This window comes from Staurois parvus, unplaced genomic scaffold (genome assembly GCF_062004578.1).
Source record: "Staurois parvus isolate SC_StPar_1 unplaced genomic scaffold, SC_StPar_1.0 ptg000389l, whole genome shotgun sequence".
Lineage (NCBI taxonomy): Eukaryota > Metazoa > Chordata > Amphibia > Anura > Ranidae > Staurois > Staurois parvus.
The window spans coordinates 3,142,883-3,157,754 of record NW_028318185.1 but is presented as its reverse complement, the minus strand read 5'-3'; the positions used below and the strand labels follow the sequence as shown (position 1 = coordinate 3,157,754).

Genomic DNA, 14,872 nt, shown 5'->3' with positions numbered 1-14,872 from the left:
TGGCACACTTTCCACATAGGCCTCAACCACTGCTTTAGGTGTCATCTAAAACCCACCTCCACTATTAAAGAATTCAATTGCATGGATTGTTGCATGCAAGGAGGGAGCTTAGCTTCAGGGTGATCTGCAGGTATTCCTACCAGCTTGACATGCAGGGTTTGTGCTCAGTATTAGGAGTTTCAGCAGCAGTTTCCAGTATGAAGAACAGACGTGACACAAAAGACAGCTAAGCCCCACTCTTTATATCAGGAGTGCTCAAAGCAGCTTCTCTATGATTAACCCTGCAAACAGTATCTGCCAATATAATTCTTAAAGACAGTACATTGCATTGATACTGTCACAATGCTTTTTGGTTAGTGCTCTTGTGCAATCAATGTCCACTGCAGGTAAGTCATGTTTCCTTGTGTATAGGGGTTTCCACACCATTCGCTCCTACATTTTTTAAAAGGCGGCAACCCTAGAAACAGCTAACATCAGCTGCCATTTCTGTGCCCTATGCCAGCCTGACCGCTGTGTGTACAGACAGACATCCTATAATCCTATCATTCTAAGGCATCTTCACTGTGCGGACCACTATGGCATAAGGGAGAACAAAAAGATCAAACAAGGTTTGGCAACCTGTCTGTTCACTATTAAGTTCTCCCTCCAGATAAGTTTCAGTTTGTGAAGGTACAATTTGGTGTCTCCATTTTGGCTACTAGAAAACCTTGTCCCACCAGTGCTCTTAGACTGCATGCCAGGTCATACATAACACCTTCTTGATCAAGTGATCGGCTGTCAATGTGGTATCATGATCGTGTAGGCATTTGTGCACCGTGTGGGTGTTAAGGTCCACCTCCTCCCTGCTGCCATATAGATCACCACAGGAAGTAATAAGCCCAATGGATTTGTCGCCGATCAGCAGGTATTTATCTGTACTTGGAACATATTTAAAAAGCCAAAACATTGGGTAAACTTCCAGACACCAAAGGGATGGATTATGTAACTAGAGCAGGGTGGTTGCACAACTTTCACATCTCCCCCACTTTCTTAGACAATCAACATCTGCCTTTACACATTCCATAGTGATTAAAGTATGGGGACTGGGATACCGCTCTGGACATAAACGCCGGGGTACCTTCCTGACGCTTCTTACAATGGAACACATGTTTTGGTTAAGCTACAACGTATTTAACATTACAGAACAAGCCAAGTTGAATGTGACTATTACTAGCTGTCTGTGTGAGCTCTCCCTTTAATTCTTGTCCTTAAGATGCAACAGGAAATAAGAGGAAACCTCCCCTTAGTTGTCAATAGAAACAATTGCCTTAGTGGGATGATTTCTGGTCCCTTCTTGCTCTGGTAGCAACTTTAACATTTTTGATTTCCTATCAATTTTGGTTTCGACAGGGACACTGACAGCAATAAAAGCATTTCAGGTGAGCTATCCCTATCCCCTTTATAAAAATGAATAAAAAATAAAAAAATAAACAAATAAAAGTTAAAGTGGAGTTCCACCTGAAAAAATAAATAAATAAATAAATAAATAAAAGCTAGCAGCTACAAAAACTGTAGCTGTTGACTTTTAAAATACAGCCACTTACCTGTCCCTCGGTCCAGCGATGTCCTCACCACGGCTGGTTTCACCGGCCGTCTTCTCTCCCTGGCATCTTCAGTGTGGGCACCCAGCTGTGACAGCTTGAGGCTTCCCAGCCAGGTTCCCACTGTGCATACACGAGAAGCGGTACACTTTGTGAATGGTCCTGTAGTCTTCTGGGACCTGTCACGTGTCCCAGAAGACTACGGGGAGGGAGAGGAGGACAACTAACGCTTCCGATTGCCTAGGCGATCGCAGTGGAAGTGAGAGTGAGTACCTGTCAAAGTCGGGTACCCGCTCCCCCAAGGTTCCAATCCTGAATGGGGAGCGGGGGGCAAAGGCACACTTTAAGGTAGTCATAAATTGGACAGCTTAAACCAAACTTTCTGGCGAAAAAAAGATAAACTTCAACACGCCTGCAAATCCCATATCTTGGAATACAGTACAGGATAAGTATTCATAGACCCTTGGTGTTATACCTTCAGGTGCTTAGACAATGGCAGAGCTTTTCAGGACATGTCTCCCCTACAAGCTTTCCTCACTCCGTGCGTCTTCAGTTTAGTAACAAGCAATGCAGAATAGGCAAGATATGAAAAGGGAGGGTGACCTGTGTCCTGTAATCCAAGATATGGTATTTACAGTCAAGTCAAAATTTATATTACCTTAATCGTACAATACAGGGCACTGGCAAGATATTCATAGACCCTGGGACGTCCCCAGTCAATGAATGAGAAGGTTGGGCAAAAACAAGGCAAAAAGAACAATACCAACAGGCCCAACAACAACAAGGGTCAAAAGGCCCAACTTCAGTGTGTCCCTGCAATTAGCTTGGGGGAAAGCTGCATCCACAGAAGACTGGATGTTCCCCTATTAGAAATTAGAAGGTATGAAGAGAGGACCAAGTGCCAGCCATACACAGCTGGGCTACAGAGACCTGGTTCTGGAAAACCCAGAAAATGTTCACCGATTTGGTGGAGTGGGCACCTAAAGTGCAAGAGGACATTTGTCATTGATAGCGTAAGCTCTGACAATCAGATTTCCTATCCATCAAGCGTTGGTGGATTTAAAAAGCAGAGTGCCCCTTGTGAAATCCTGAGGACAGGTCAAATATGGAATTAGTCTTCCTGATCAAATCTGTTGCTTTAATGTAGACTCTAATGGCTCTGACTATATCAGGCAATGAAGAGATTTCCTTTTGATGCTTTGGAGTAGGGAATAACGTGGGTAGGCCTATGTCTTTATTGAGATGGAAGACTAACAGCACCTTAGGAAGAAAGGATGTTTTTGGGCACAAGACTACTTTGTTATTGCGAAGGATGAAAAACGTCTCCTTACAAGAGAAAGCCACAAGCTCAGAGACAAAACTGACAGACATGAGAGCAAACAAAAAGGCCACTTTGCAGAAGAGGTCATCTAGGGGAATATCCCTGGGGGGGGTTCAAGGGTGGTTTTTGCAGGGGAATGTGAATCTGAAGGTCTTTGAAAAAAGAATGGACAAGGCCAAAACCAAACTTTCAGAGGGGTTCAAATTCTAGTCAAAATCTTACTGTAGGAAGGCCATAATACGAAGCACAAAGTACTCTCTGGGACTGAATTGCCTGTGTTCACACCAGCAAAGAAGGACTTCAAGGTAACATAGTATATCTATCTGGTAGTGGCTTTTCTTGCTTTGCGCAATGTTGGAATAACAGACTCCTCTTATCTCTTAAAGTAGTTCTAAAGTCGAAACATTTTTTACCTTAATGCCGTCCCTGCATTAAGGTAACAAATGCCACACTACCTGTTCTACCCAACTCCATCCGTTTGCACCAGGCCCGTCACCACTCCAGTGCTGTCACGGCTGCAGCACCACTCCCCCTTACTTCCTGGTCTCGCTGAGTCACTGAGGGCAGCGGGAGCAATAAGCACCTGCTGCTGTCAGTCAAATTCCTGTGGAAGTGGAGAGGAAGCAATGCCATGACTTACCCAGGCAAGGAATGCGCACGCATGCTTGCCTCCATAGCACCCAGCTTGCTTAGGAGGCACCCAGAGAAGGGAGAAGCAGACAACACTGGCAGGAGTCTGCCAAAGAGGAGGTAAGAGACCACTCCGTACAATATCACTGCACAGCGTAAGTAAAACATCTTTTTTATTTTAGCCCACATAACTATATCTTTAGGTTCATTTTAAGACCTCAGCTTCAACAGCCGTGTCATTAAAGCCAGAGACTTAGAAGCAAGATACAATAGACAGCCCAAGACAGCAGATCTGGCCTTTTGGGAAGAAGCCAGGGGTCATCTGCCAGAAGTCTGTTCATCTCTGTGCACTAGGCACTTCTGGACCAATTTAGTGCAATGAGAATCATAGTGTTCCTCTCTAGTTCTACCCTTTTAAGAAGACAAGGAAGAATTCGCACTTGGGTAAAGGCATAGACTACCCTGAGATATGACCAGGGAATTACCAGTGCACTCAAAGCAAACGCTAGAGGATCCTTGGTCCTGGCCAGAAACAGAGGTAGTCTGATGTTTAATCTGGAGACTAGAATGTCTGTAGTCCCACATTTCTAAAATATCAGATTGAAGATGCTTAGGTGAAGGGCCCATTCCTCTTTATTCATGTTGTTGTGGCTAAACTAATCCACTTTCCAGTTTTCCATTCCTAAATGTAGGCCGCAGAGATTACTGGACATGAGATTACCTGTCTTTCTTCCTTCAAGGCTGCATGAGCCCTAGTGCCCCATTGATAGTTGTTGTAGGCTTCAGCCATGGCATTGTCTGCTGCACCCTTATTGGGGGTCCACACAGGAGGGAGGGTCCAGTGTTACATAACCATTCATTTTGCTCTGAGCTCCAGGATGTTGAAAAGGAGCTTGGCTTCCACGAGTGACCATGTTCCCTGGACCGCAGGGGGCTAGAACTCCCGTCCCCAGCCTGAAAGTGTAATCTGCTGGCATCACTTTCCAGTGATTGGAAAGAATTCCCTACTGTTGACACACCAAGTTAGGGTATTCCTTGCTTAGCTGGACAAGAGCATAGGTAGGTCAAAAGAAGGAGCATGCTTTTTCCAGGTCAACAAGATGTTGTGTTGGAGAGGTCTCCAATGAAAAAGGGCAAATGGCACAACCTCAAAAGGAGGCTACCATGAGGCCTAGAACTCTAATGCAGAATCTCATTGTGGGATGTCTGTATGATCTCAAATCTTGAATGTATCAATTGATCACCCAACCAAAAGGCCTGGAGAATTCCAACTGTCTGGTGGAAATTTGCAGACAGTTGTAAGGAAAATGAGTCCTTTAAGAGAAGTTCATCTAGGTAACGTGTAACTTGTGACCTGTATGCCCTGAGTTCTGAGTAGGGAAAGAGGTGGAGCTAGGACCTTTGTGAGTATGGCAGAAGTGAAGTTATCCACATTTGAAAAAACATGGGATCCAACTAAGGTAAAGAATAGGGAACTGGAGAAGAGGCAGGGCATTTTGTGGCCCTGGACAAAGATGACTGTTTTAAGGCTATTGTCTGAGAAACTGATATGGATAAGGAGAATTCTGCTTTTGTCAGGTAGGCTGTTTGTTGCATGCCTAAGATAGAGCTAGAATTGGAGTGTGGCAGAGGCTTACATATCAGTTATGTGGAAACAGACACAACCCCCGGCTAGGTCACTGTGGTATTCCAAAGTCAATGATATTCTCCATATGGAAGACTTAACAGCCACTCTTCACAACACTGTGGAAGCCTTCAGAGAAAGGTGGAGACCCAGGAGACATTTTACCTGTACCGATAAATATACACAGGTCATGTCTCAAGCTGACCATGAACTTGCTTAAAATACCCTGCAGGGGGCTTATGTTTCTGTCATTGAGGAACCTGGTCTGGAGACAACCCCAGAGACTTTCGCGCCCCCCCCCCCCCCCACTTTTGGTTTCTCTCATTCTTCTCTTTTACTCTCTTTATGCTCTCTGCTACCCTTATTCTCTCTTACTCAGTTCATGTCAGCTGCCTGCCATAGTAGGTATCCAGTGTTATGATTTTATTCAGTATTTGCATTGACAGTTCATTCAGGCAGCTTTATATGGTTACGTTCTAAGTTGAATAGTACGTTAGAATGTATCTCTTCTCACAAAAGTTTGAATATCTAACTGACCTACGTCTGTCTTATGACTCAATGTGATGCAATCTTTATACTCATTTACGTTTCCCGAAAGTTGGAAATGTGATGTAGTTATCGACTCTATACCTCTGTATTACAAACTGATGTCCACATTACCCTTTGTAAGAAGGTATCCATAAATAAAGAATTTAAAATAAAAAAAAGCTAGCATTGGATGCAGAGACTGGTGTTAAAAGAGGTTCCTGCTCCAGCACATGGGAAGCATAAACACTCTGGGGTTAGTGTTCTGCAGTCCTTCAGCAGAGCAAATTTTTTTTGGCATTTAGCCATGGCTCCCTTCGCTTAGTTTCCACCATAAATATGAGTGAGAGCATTCCCCCGTGGAGTACTCAGTGTGATGAGGAATATTGGGTAAGCATATCAGGGAGTGCACAACAACCCAAGTGTAGACTGTCCTGTGAGGAATCCTTGTGACGAAAGGGAGAGAGGTAACACCTGAGTACCTTATAAGGGCTCTAGGCAGAAGCAGCGGTCAAGTGTTCGATCAATGGTGTTAGGCAACGTTAATACATTCCAAACAGTCCCAGTTTTTACAGAAACATAAATACAGGGAGACTCTGTCTTGTCTGTCCATGATGCTGGACTGGATATATAGTCTGCATTTCACCTGTCACAATGGGCATACCCCTGAAAGGGTGTTCGGGGTTGGTTTCCACAGCATTTGGGACCATGGCTCTGGACCTGTACAGCACCCTGACTACCAAGCATTACACTAAGTGTCAAGGTGAAGGCCTGTGCAGGATTCAATGCCTGAAGCAACATTACAGGCCATCCCATGGCATGGGGTCCAGGTGCAGCTCCCAAAGTTTTACCGAGGTTATGCCAACCTGAATGTACTGCTGCTATTTGTGGTATTAGAAGGCAGTGAAGGAGATGACTGAAGAGTTGAAGAATCAAAAGATAAAACAATAAAATAATAAACTAGCTAAGAGTGATTTCACTGCAAGGGAAAAAGAGGCCCATCGCCGAAGGAGACTAGCAAAAAACTGAGGACACACAGATTGGGATGGGGATATACGGGAGGCACCCAGGGGATGTGCCCTCGAAAGCTTTGCGAAGGTACGAGCTTAACGCGTTATGAAAACTCTGCCTGTGTTCTGTACTGTACAATTAAGAGAAATCTCTAGAATACACATTTATAAACATACATCTACCAATTCAATAAATAATTCAAAAAACACTTGTCCTCTATAAAAGGTGCAGCCCCTTGTGCTAAGTCAGTAGTGATAAAATGTAGCTGTTCCCAAATTATGCTACGGTCACATCAAGCGGTCATCTTAGGCACAAGTTCTATTTAAGGAAGCAATATACCTAGGTTCTGGCTGGACGTTGGCTCTTCCTCCTTGTGAAATAATTCTAGGGGTTTACTAATTGGAGTGTCCTCTTTTTTAATAGACATTTTATGTGTTTTTCTTTCTTCTTTGTCCTTATTGCTGTTTACACTGGTCCTTGGTTTGTTTGCAGCCTTACTCTTGACCACTGCAGCCGCTGCTTTCACTAATGCAATCCAGTCCTACAAGGAGAAAGCAGGTTTGTCAAAAGTATGAAAAAAAAACAAAGCAGAGTGGTATTAGGGCATGCAGTGACTTCTGGAGAGCTACAAGACCCAGCAAAAAAAAAAAAGAAGTAAGTACTCTTTTTATTCATCATATTCTATGAAAAAAAATAAGTATGTAAAGAGGACCTAGGCTAGACAGGACTAGAGTGCAAATAATGAAGCCTTGATAACCGTTTTGCTGTCATGCATACATTTCCAGTAACAAAAGATTTGAAATATTTGCCTTGCCTGGAGACATTTTTGCTCTGGGCTACCTTGCAAAAACACATCTGAAGTCTGGGAGACCAGGACTTTGTACACAAATTTTCTTTCTTCAAATCTTTAATAGTAAGTGACAGCACATGTGTTGTGACAGCACTGGTCTCAGGCAAGAGACTGAAGCTGGAGACCAGAAATGTCAATCAAAGCTTACTAGTTATTTCTAACCTACAGAGTAGCATGGCCAGACAATGGTTTGGAAGGGAGGGGTACACTGTCGATCACCCTAGCTCCGGAACTACTGCACCATCAATATGTGCACATACAGTGGATATAAAAAGTCTACACACCCATTAAATAAAACGTGAGGTTTCTGTGATGTAAAAAAAAAACAAAAATGAAAGAAAAATTTCAAATAAAAATAATTTCTGAACTTTTTTTCCACCTTAAATGTGACCTATAAACTGTACAACTCAATTGAAAAACAAACTGAAATGTTTTGGGGGAGGGGGTTACAAAAGAATTTCCAAGGCATTAGATATACCATGGAACACAGTGAAGACAGTCATCATCAAGTGGAGAAGATTTGGCGTAACAGTGACATTGCCAAGAACTGGACGTCCCTCCAAAATCGATGAAAAGACGAGAGGAAAACTGGTCTGGGAGGCTGCCAAGAAGCCTACAGCAACATTAATGGAGCCAGAAGAAGTTTAAAGTGCTGGAATAGCCCAGCCAGAGCCCAGACCTGAATCCGATGGAAAATCTGTGGGGTGATCTGAAGAGCGCTGTGCACAGAAGATGCCCTCGCAATCTGACAGAATTGGAGTGTTTTTTGCAAGGAAGAGTGGGCAAATATTGCCAGGTCAAGATGTGCCATGCTGATAGACTCATACCCAAAAAAACTGAGTGCTGAAATCAAATCAAAAGGTGCTTCAACAAAGTATTAGTTTAAGGGTGTGCACACTTATGCAACCATATTCTTTTAGGTTATTTTTTACTTCCCTCCACCTTAAAGATTTCAGTTTGTTGTTCAAATGACTTGTACAGTTTATAGGTCACATTCAAGGTGGAAAAAGTTCTGAAATTATTTATCTTTGTTTCATTTTTTTACATCACAGAAACCTGACATTTTAACAGGGGTGTGTAGACTTTTTATATCCACTGTAGCACTTCTAGGGAACAATAAAAATATGTGAATGGTGAGAAGACTTCTTTTATAAGGGCAACACAGTGGCTAAATAGTTAGCACTTCCACCTGGCAGCACTAGGAACATTGGCTCAAATTCCAACAATGGCACCACCTCCCTGGAGTTTGCATGTTCTCCTTTGCCTGCGTGGGTACTCCAGTTTCCTCCCACACTCCAAATACATGCTGGCAGATTAACTGACTCCTGTCTAAATTGGTCCACGTATGTATATGTATGAATGTAAGTTAGGGACCCTAGATTGTACGCCCCTTGAGGGACTGATGTGAATGTTATCTATCTCATATATATATATATATATATATATATATATATATATATATATATATAATAAAAATAAATGTAACCAAGCTGAGAATATGCATTCCTACCTGGCCTTTTGCATCCTCCGGCATGGATTTAATGTGCATCTTTTTCAAGCACCGTATAACTCCGTCATAAAATTGCACAGTATATGTTCCTGAAACAGTATAGAAATACCATAACATTACCGGTACAGTAGACTGTGTTATAAAATGGATACATCTTTAGGGTCTTGTTACATGAACAATTCAAATAAAAGATTGTACCAGAATATCGCATTATAGCGTGTGTCTCTTCCTATAAAAATTATATAGCACTATTGTTGTTTGTTTGTCATTTAAAGCAGAACTTTACCACTTGCATGGTTGGGAGCTCTTGCCATAGTGTGTCCAATATGAACAGCATACTGGCACATTAAGGGCTTGTTTACACTTGCTTCAAAATGCAGCATTGGACCTGCTTTGTTAAAAGGATAGGTTCACCTTTTAGTAAAAACTAATAAATGCACATTTTTTTGCAGGTAAAAAAAATATGCATTTATTATTTTTGTCTGCAGGTGCATGTAAAGCATTGCACCAGCAATCAGGAGATCCCTGCTAGCTATCAAAGCAAGGATCTGCGGGGGGAAAGGGGGCAGGTTGGATCGTAACATGTTACCCTGAATATGGATGTAACATGTAACAAGTTACCATAGGTAAACGTATCCCTTAAAGCACTCAGATCGCCAATCAAAGCCCCTGTCACTAAATAAAATGGTAAGCTTACAGTCCTGTTTACATGTTGCATTTGCTTCAAAAATGATACCCCATGTTGCTTTCTTGGTGCTTCAAAGTGTCACCAAAGCCTCCACAGAAGTCTATGACAAAGCTAGCTAACAACTGCAGCTTTTGAGGGGCTTTTATTCAGCTTTAGCTTCGCTTTGTTTTGGAGGTATTGCAGGTATGAGATATCCCAGGATGCACTGGGAAGCCAACAAGCAAACCAGAAAGGCATCAGCAGCAGTCACTTCCATTCATATTCTGGAAGTGTCTAGTGCATTTGTCATATCTGGTATGCGGTGTGGAATAGAAGGAAGGTGAGCGGGGTCCAGACTGAAGTGGAGCAGTTAGCAGACGGCACATGTAGTGCGCAACATGGGAACGCTATAGCGGACATTAAGCAGGGACCAGAGGGAGAGAGAACTGAGCGGCAGAGGATCAGCTGAGCCGGGGGACCGAAGCAAGATAAACTAGCAGATGTCCCATGTGGTGAGCAGCATGGGGGCAATATAACAGGAGGTAAAACGGGGACCAGAGAGAGAGGAGGACAAGCAAATCAGAAGATCAACAGAGCTGGGGTCTACTCCTGGTTGGGGGGTTAGCAGAGCTGGGGAGTGCTACTGAGCGGGGGTGGGGGGGGGGGTTACTACTGAGCAGGGGGAGATCAGCAGAGCTGGGGGTTACTAATGAGCTGGGTATCAGCAGAGCAGTGGGTATTACTAAGTAGGGCATCATCAGAGCTGGGGGTACTACTGAACAGGGGATCTGCTGAGCGAGGATACCAATGAGCTGGGGATCTGCTGAACAGGGGTACTAATGAGCTGGAGATCTGCTGAGCCCCTTTAAAACAAATAAAAAATTAACACCTACACAGGACATTTGCCATGCTTCATTAAAGCTTCAAAAAAGCAATCCGAAGCCTCAAAAACTTATCCAAAAAGCATGTTGAAGCAATAGATGCTTTAATGTTTGTTAAAGTTGAAGCAAGTGTAAATGAGCCCTAAGGCTTACTTACCCCAAAATATGACATATAAAATATACTGCCCCTATTGCTCTGTCCTTGGCTGCTGACACTTTCTGCCAGTATTCTCTTAGGTACAGCATCTTCCAGCTTCACTCTTGGGCAGCTGCTGATGATGCAACGCTTGTGCATGCATGCACAATGAAGTTACATCTCCTTGGTACCCCACATTCTAATCCCTTTGTGAGCCCGGAATGTACTAGAAGCAAGGGAAAGACATTTATTGACAGAAGACTTGCATGTCTCTTCTGCCAAAAAAAAATAAAAATCTACTTCCTACAACTTTCTTTTCCTTTAAAGCAGGGGTATCAAACCGGCAGCCATCCAGCTGTTTTCAAACTACAAGTCCCATGAGGCATTGCAAGGCTGACAGTTACAATCATACTCCCAGAGGCATGATGGGACTTGTCGTTTCGCAACAGCTGGAGGGCCAGCAGTTTGACACCCCTGCTTTAAAGTATATCTAAGCCCAATAAATAAAAATCTAACATATTGCAGCTTACCAACCCATTGATGTGGTGGCCGCACAAGTTTTCTTTTTTCACTTTCACCTGGCGATCCTGCCAGTTACACAGTTCCTGTCCTATGGTCACAACCCCCACTGACTGTCCTATATCCATGCAGGAGCAGCATTATTATCCTAGATCAAGAATTGTGTTGGCTTTAGAACTCCTTCCCCTCTCCTTAATTCTCTTTAAATTTGGGGGGGGGGGGGTAAATATTCTATAGTCCAATGAGGTGAACTTGCAGGGCTGATATTCTTTGAATTTCAGAGCAGCAGAGGTAAAAGGCAGAAAGTTACCTAACCACACAGATTTGCAAAGGGACATGCTCTGCGGCTGAAGTGTAAACTCTCCCTAGGAGTGTTAAAGGATTTGGCTGGACCAGGGGTAGGCAACCTGCGGCTCTCTAGCTGTTGTGGAACTACATTTCCCATGAGACATTGCAAAATTGACATTTACAGCTATGACTTGCAGAGGCATGATGGAACTTGTAGTCCTACAACAGCTGGAGAGCCGCAGGTTGCCTACCCCTGGGCTAGACAATATTGAAAGTTGGGCTGGGAGATATCTGGGGATAAATCCATAGTCACAGATATTCTGATCAAGGCAAATCGGCTTTAATGTTAGGACATTAAAATGGTAAATGTTCCACTTTCTTCCTCACTGTCCAGTCACAGGATGGAGCAGGGAGAAGCTCTGTAACAGTTACCTAAAGCAGTGTTTTTCCAATGGAAAAAAAGACAAACCACTCACTAAATGCCAACTCCTGTATTACAGACCGGAGTGAGACAGCATAGCCCGCACCTCCTCCCTGCTCTCTCCTTCTTTCTAACTCTAGCTGTACTCCTATTGGCAACTCTGAATGTTTTATGGGCTGCCGGCTCGTTTCCTACCAATTGATGACATCACCGGTTGCTAAGGACAGGATGGACAGCTTGCTCAGCATTCTGGGCTGCCAATAGGAGTACAGATAGGGGAGGCAATACGGGGTATGTGCTCTCTCACTCCGGTCTGTATTACAGGAATTAACAGAAAGTGATAGTAGATCAGAGTTTACAGATTTCACTACTGCCCCCATCACCTCCCCATACTGCTAGGGGAGTGGGGGAGAGAGCACAGCCCACGCCTCCTTCGGTCTGGGGCTGTCACTACTCCTGCAGTGATGAGAGGGAAGTGTTGGGATGAGGTTTTATGCTAAGAGGGTGTTATTGTGGGGGGGGGGGGGGGCATCTGTTGTAGGAGAGGGGTGTGCTTGTAAATTGGAGACATCCTGTAAGGACGTTATTCCACTGCAAAGCTTGGTGTGATCTGCAAAGACTGAAATGGTATGTTTAATCCCAGACCCTATATTGTTTATAAATATATAAAAAGTAAGGGTCCCAACACTGAACCCTGGGGTACACCACTGACACCCCTAGACCATTCAGAGAATGAATCATTAACCACTACTCTCTGAATACCATCTTTTAGCCAGTTTTCTATCCATTTACATACAGATTTTTCCAAGCCCGCAAACATCACCTTACACATTAGCTGTATGTGGGAAACTGTGTCAAACACTTTTGCAAAATCCAAGTATACCACGTCCACCTCCACCCCTCTGTCCAAGTATACCATGTCCACCGCCACCCCTCTGTCCAAGTATACCACGTCCACTGCCACCCCTCTGTCCAAGTATACCACGTCCACCGCCACCCCTCTGTCCAAGTATACCACGTCCACCGCCACCCCTCTGTCCAAGTATACCACGTCCACCCCTCTGTCCAAGTATACCACGTCCACCGCCACCCCTCTGTCCAAGTATACCACGTCCACCGCCACCCCTCTGTCCAAGTATACCACATCCACTGCCACCCCTCTTGTCCAAGGTTTTGCTCACCTCCTCATAAAAAGAAATCAGTTTTGTTTGACAATCTCTGTCTTACATGAATCCATGCTGTCTGTTGCTTAAAATATTTTTTTCCAGCAAGAACTCATCTATGTGGTCTTTTCTTAAACTCTCCAGTATCTTCCCAACTATAGAAGTTACACAAACAGGTCTATGATTACTTGGTAAAGATTTTGACCCCGTTTTAAATATTGGCACCACATTGGCCTTACACCAATCCAGTGGTACTATGCCAGTCATTAAAGAGCCCCTAACAATTAGAAACAATGGCTTTGAAATAACAAAACTCATCTCTTTAAGGCCCCGTGGGTGTATGCCATCCGGTCCAGGTGCTTTGTTCACCTTTATTCTGTCTAAATATTTTTGGATCATATCAATTGTGAGCCAATGTGGATCATCTGGAGCTGTGTCAATACCATGCCCATTATGGACAAGATCTCCCCCATGCTCCTTTGTATTCACAGAGCTGAAGAAGGTATTTAATAAATTTGCCTTCTCTTTGTCCCCAGTCACCCACTGTAGATTATTTTGTAAAGGGCCTACATGCTCGGACCGGACCTTTTTACTATTACTACATTTGAAGAATTTTTTGGGGTTGGTCCTGCTATCTTTTACAATCTGTCGTTCATTTTCAATTTTTGCAGCCTTTATTTCCTTTTTACATATTCTGTTAAATTCTTTGTAATGTTTAAACGATGATAGCATTCCTTCATTTTTATATGTTATAAAAGCTCTTTTCTTATTATATATACCTTTTTTAACTTTGGCCGTAAGCCATATAGGTTTAACTTTTAGCCTTTTAAACATATTGCCCATGGGAATATATTCTGCAGTGTGTTCACATGCAGTCTTTTTGAAGAACTCCCATTTCTGTGTTGTGTTCATCAATGCCAATATTCCCTCCCAGTCTAAGTCTTGGAGAACAACTCTCAACCTTGTTAAATTAGCTCTCTTGAAGTTGAGTGTTTTTATTTTTCCCGTGTGTGCTTGTTATTTATAGCTAACAATAAATGAAATCATGTTATGGTCAATGCTACCCAGATGTTCTTTTATATGGACATTAGTAATAAGCTCTGCATGGTTTGAGATTACCAGGCCCAGCAGAGCATCATTCCTAGTTGGGGCCTCTATGAACAATTCAAAAGGATGCCTTGACTGAAAAAGGTTGGAAAACACTGGCCTAAAGTAGTACTAAACCCAAAAACAAAAATGTAATATATTGCAGCTTACCAATCATTAGGCGTGGTGGCTACATTAGTTTTCTTTATTTTAGGCTTTCTTTCCTCTGTTTTTACTTGATGAATTGCCCAGTAACACACCTCCTGTATTAGAGTGCCTCCACTTTGGATGAAGGAGCACAAGGGGCACATTTGCACAGCAGCAGTCCGTGTTGCCCAGCGACATCCCCAAAACATCACTGCTCTAGAGGAGATCTGCATGGAGGAATGGGCCAATATACCAGCAACAGTGTGTGCCAACCTTGTGAAGACTTACAGGAAACGTTTGACCTCTGTCATTGCCAACAAAGGATATATAACAAAGTATTGAGATGAACTTTTGATATTGACCAAATACTTATTTTCCACCATAATTTGCAAATAAATTCTTTCCAAATCAGCCAATGTGATCGTCTGGATTTTTTTTCTCATTTTGTCTCTCATAGTTGAGGTCTACCTATGATGCCAATTACAGGCCTCTCTCATCTTTTTAAGTGGGAGA

The 14,872-nt window shown here is 43.2% G+C and overlaps 1 protein-coding gene and 1 long non-coding RNA gene across 3 annotated transcripts in view; one reads left to right on the top strand and one right to left on the bottom strand.

The window, feature by feature from the left end:
• Positions 1-7,336, top strand: part of LOC149455726 (uncharacterized) — a 64,487-nt gene extending 57,151 nt beyond the window's left edge. Inside the window, exon 4 of the long non-coding RNA XR_016314033.1 lies at positions 7,184-7,336. This is a non-coding gene — a long non-coding RNA (uncharacterized LOC149455726). The remainder of the gene's footprint in view (positions 1-7,183) is intronic.
• The window catches only part of PHF20L1 (PHD finger protein 20 like 1), a 195,672-nt gene that overhangs the window by 102,611 nt on the left and 78,189 nt on the right, over positions 1-14,872 (bottom strand). For both annotated transcript variants that reach the window (XM_089685942.1, XM_089685943.1), the window contains exons 5-6: positions 9,052-9,140; positions 7,031-7,232 (exon numbers count right to left, since the gene is read on the bottom strand). In XM_089685942.1, the coding sequence (XP_089542068.1) occupies positions 7,031-7,232; positions 9,052-9,140 (291 nt within the window). The remainder of the gene's footprint in view (positions 1-7,030; positions 7,233-9,051; positions 9,141-14,872) is intronic.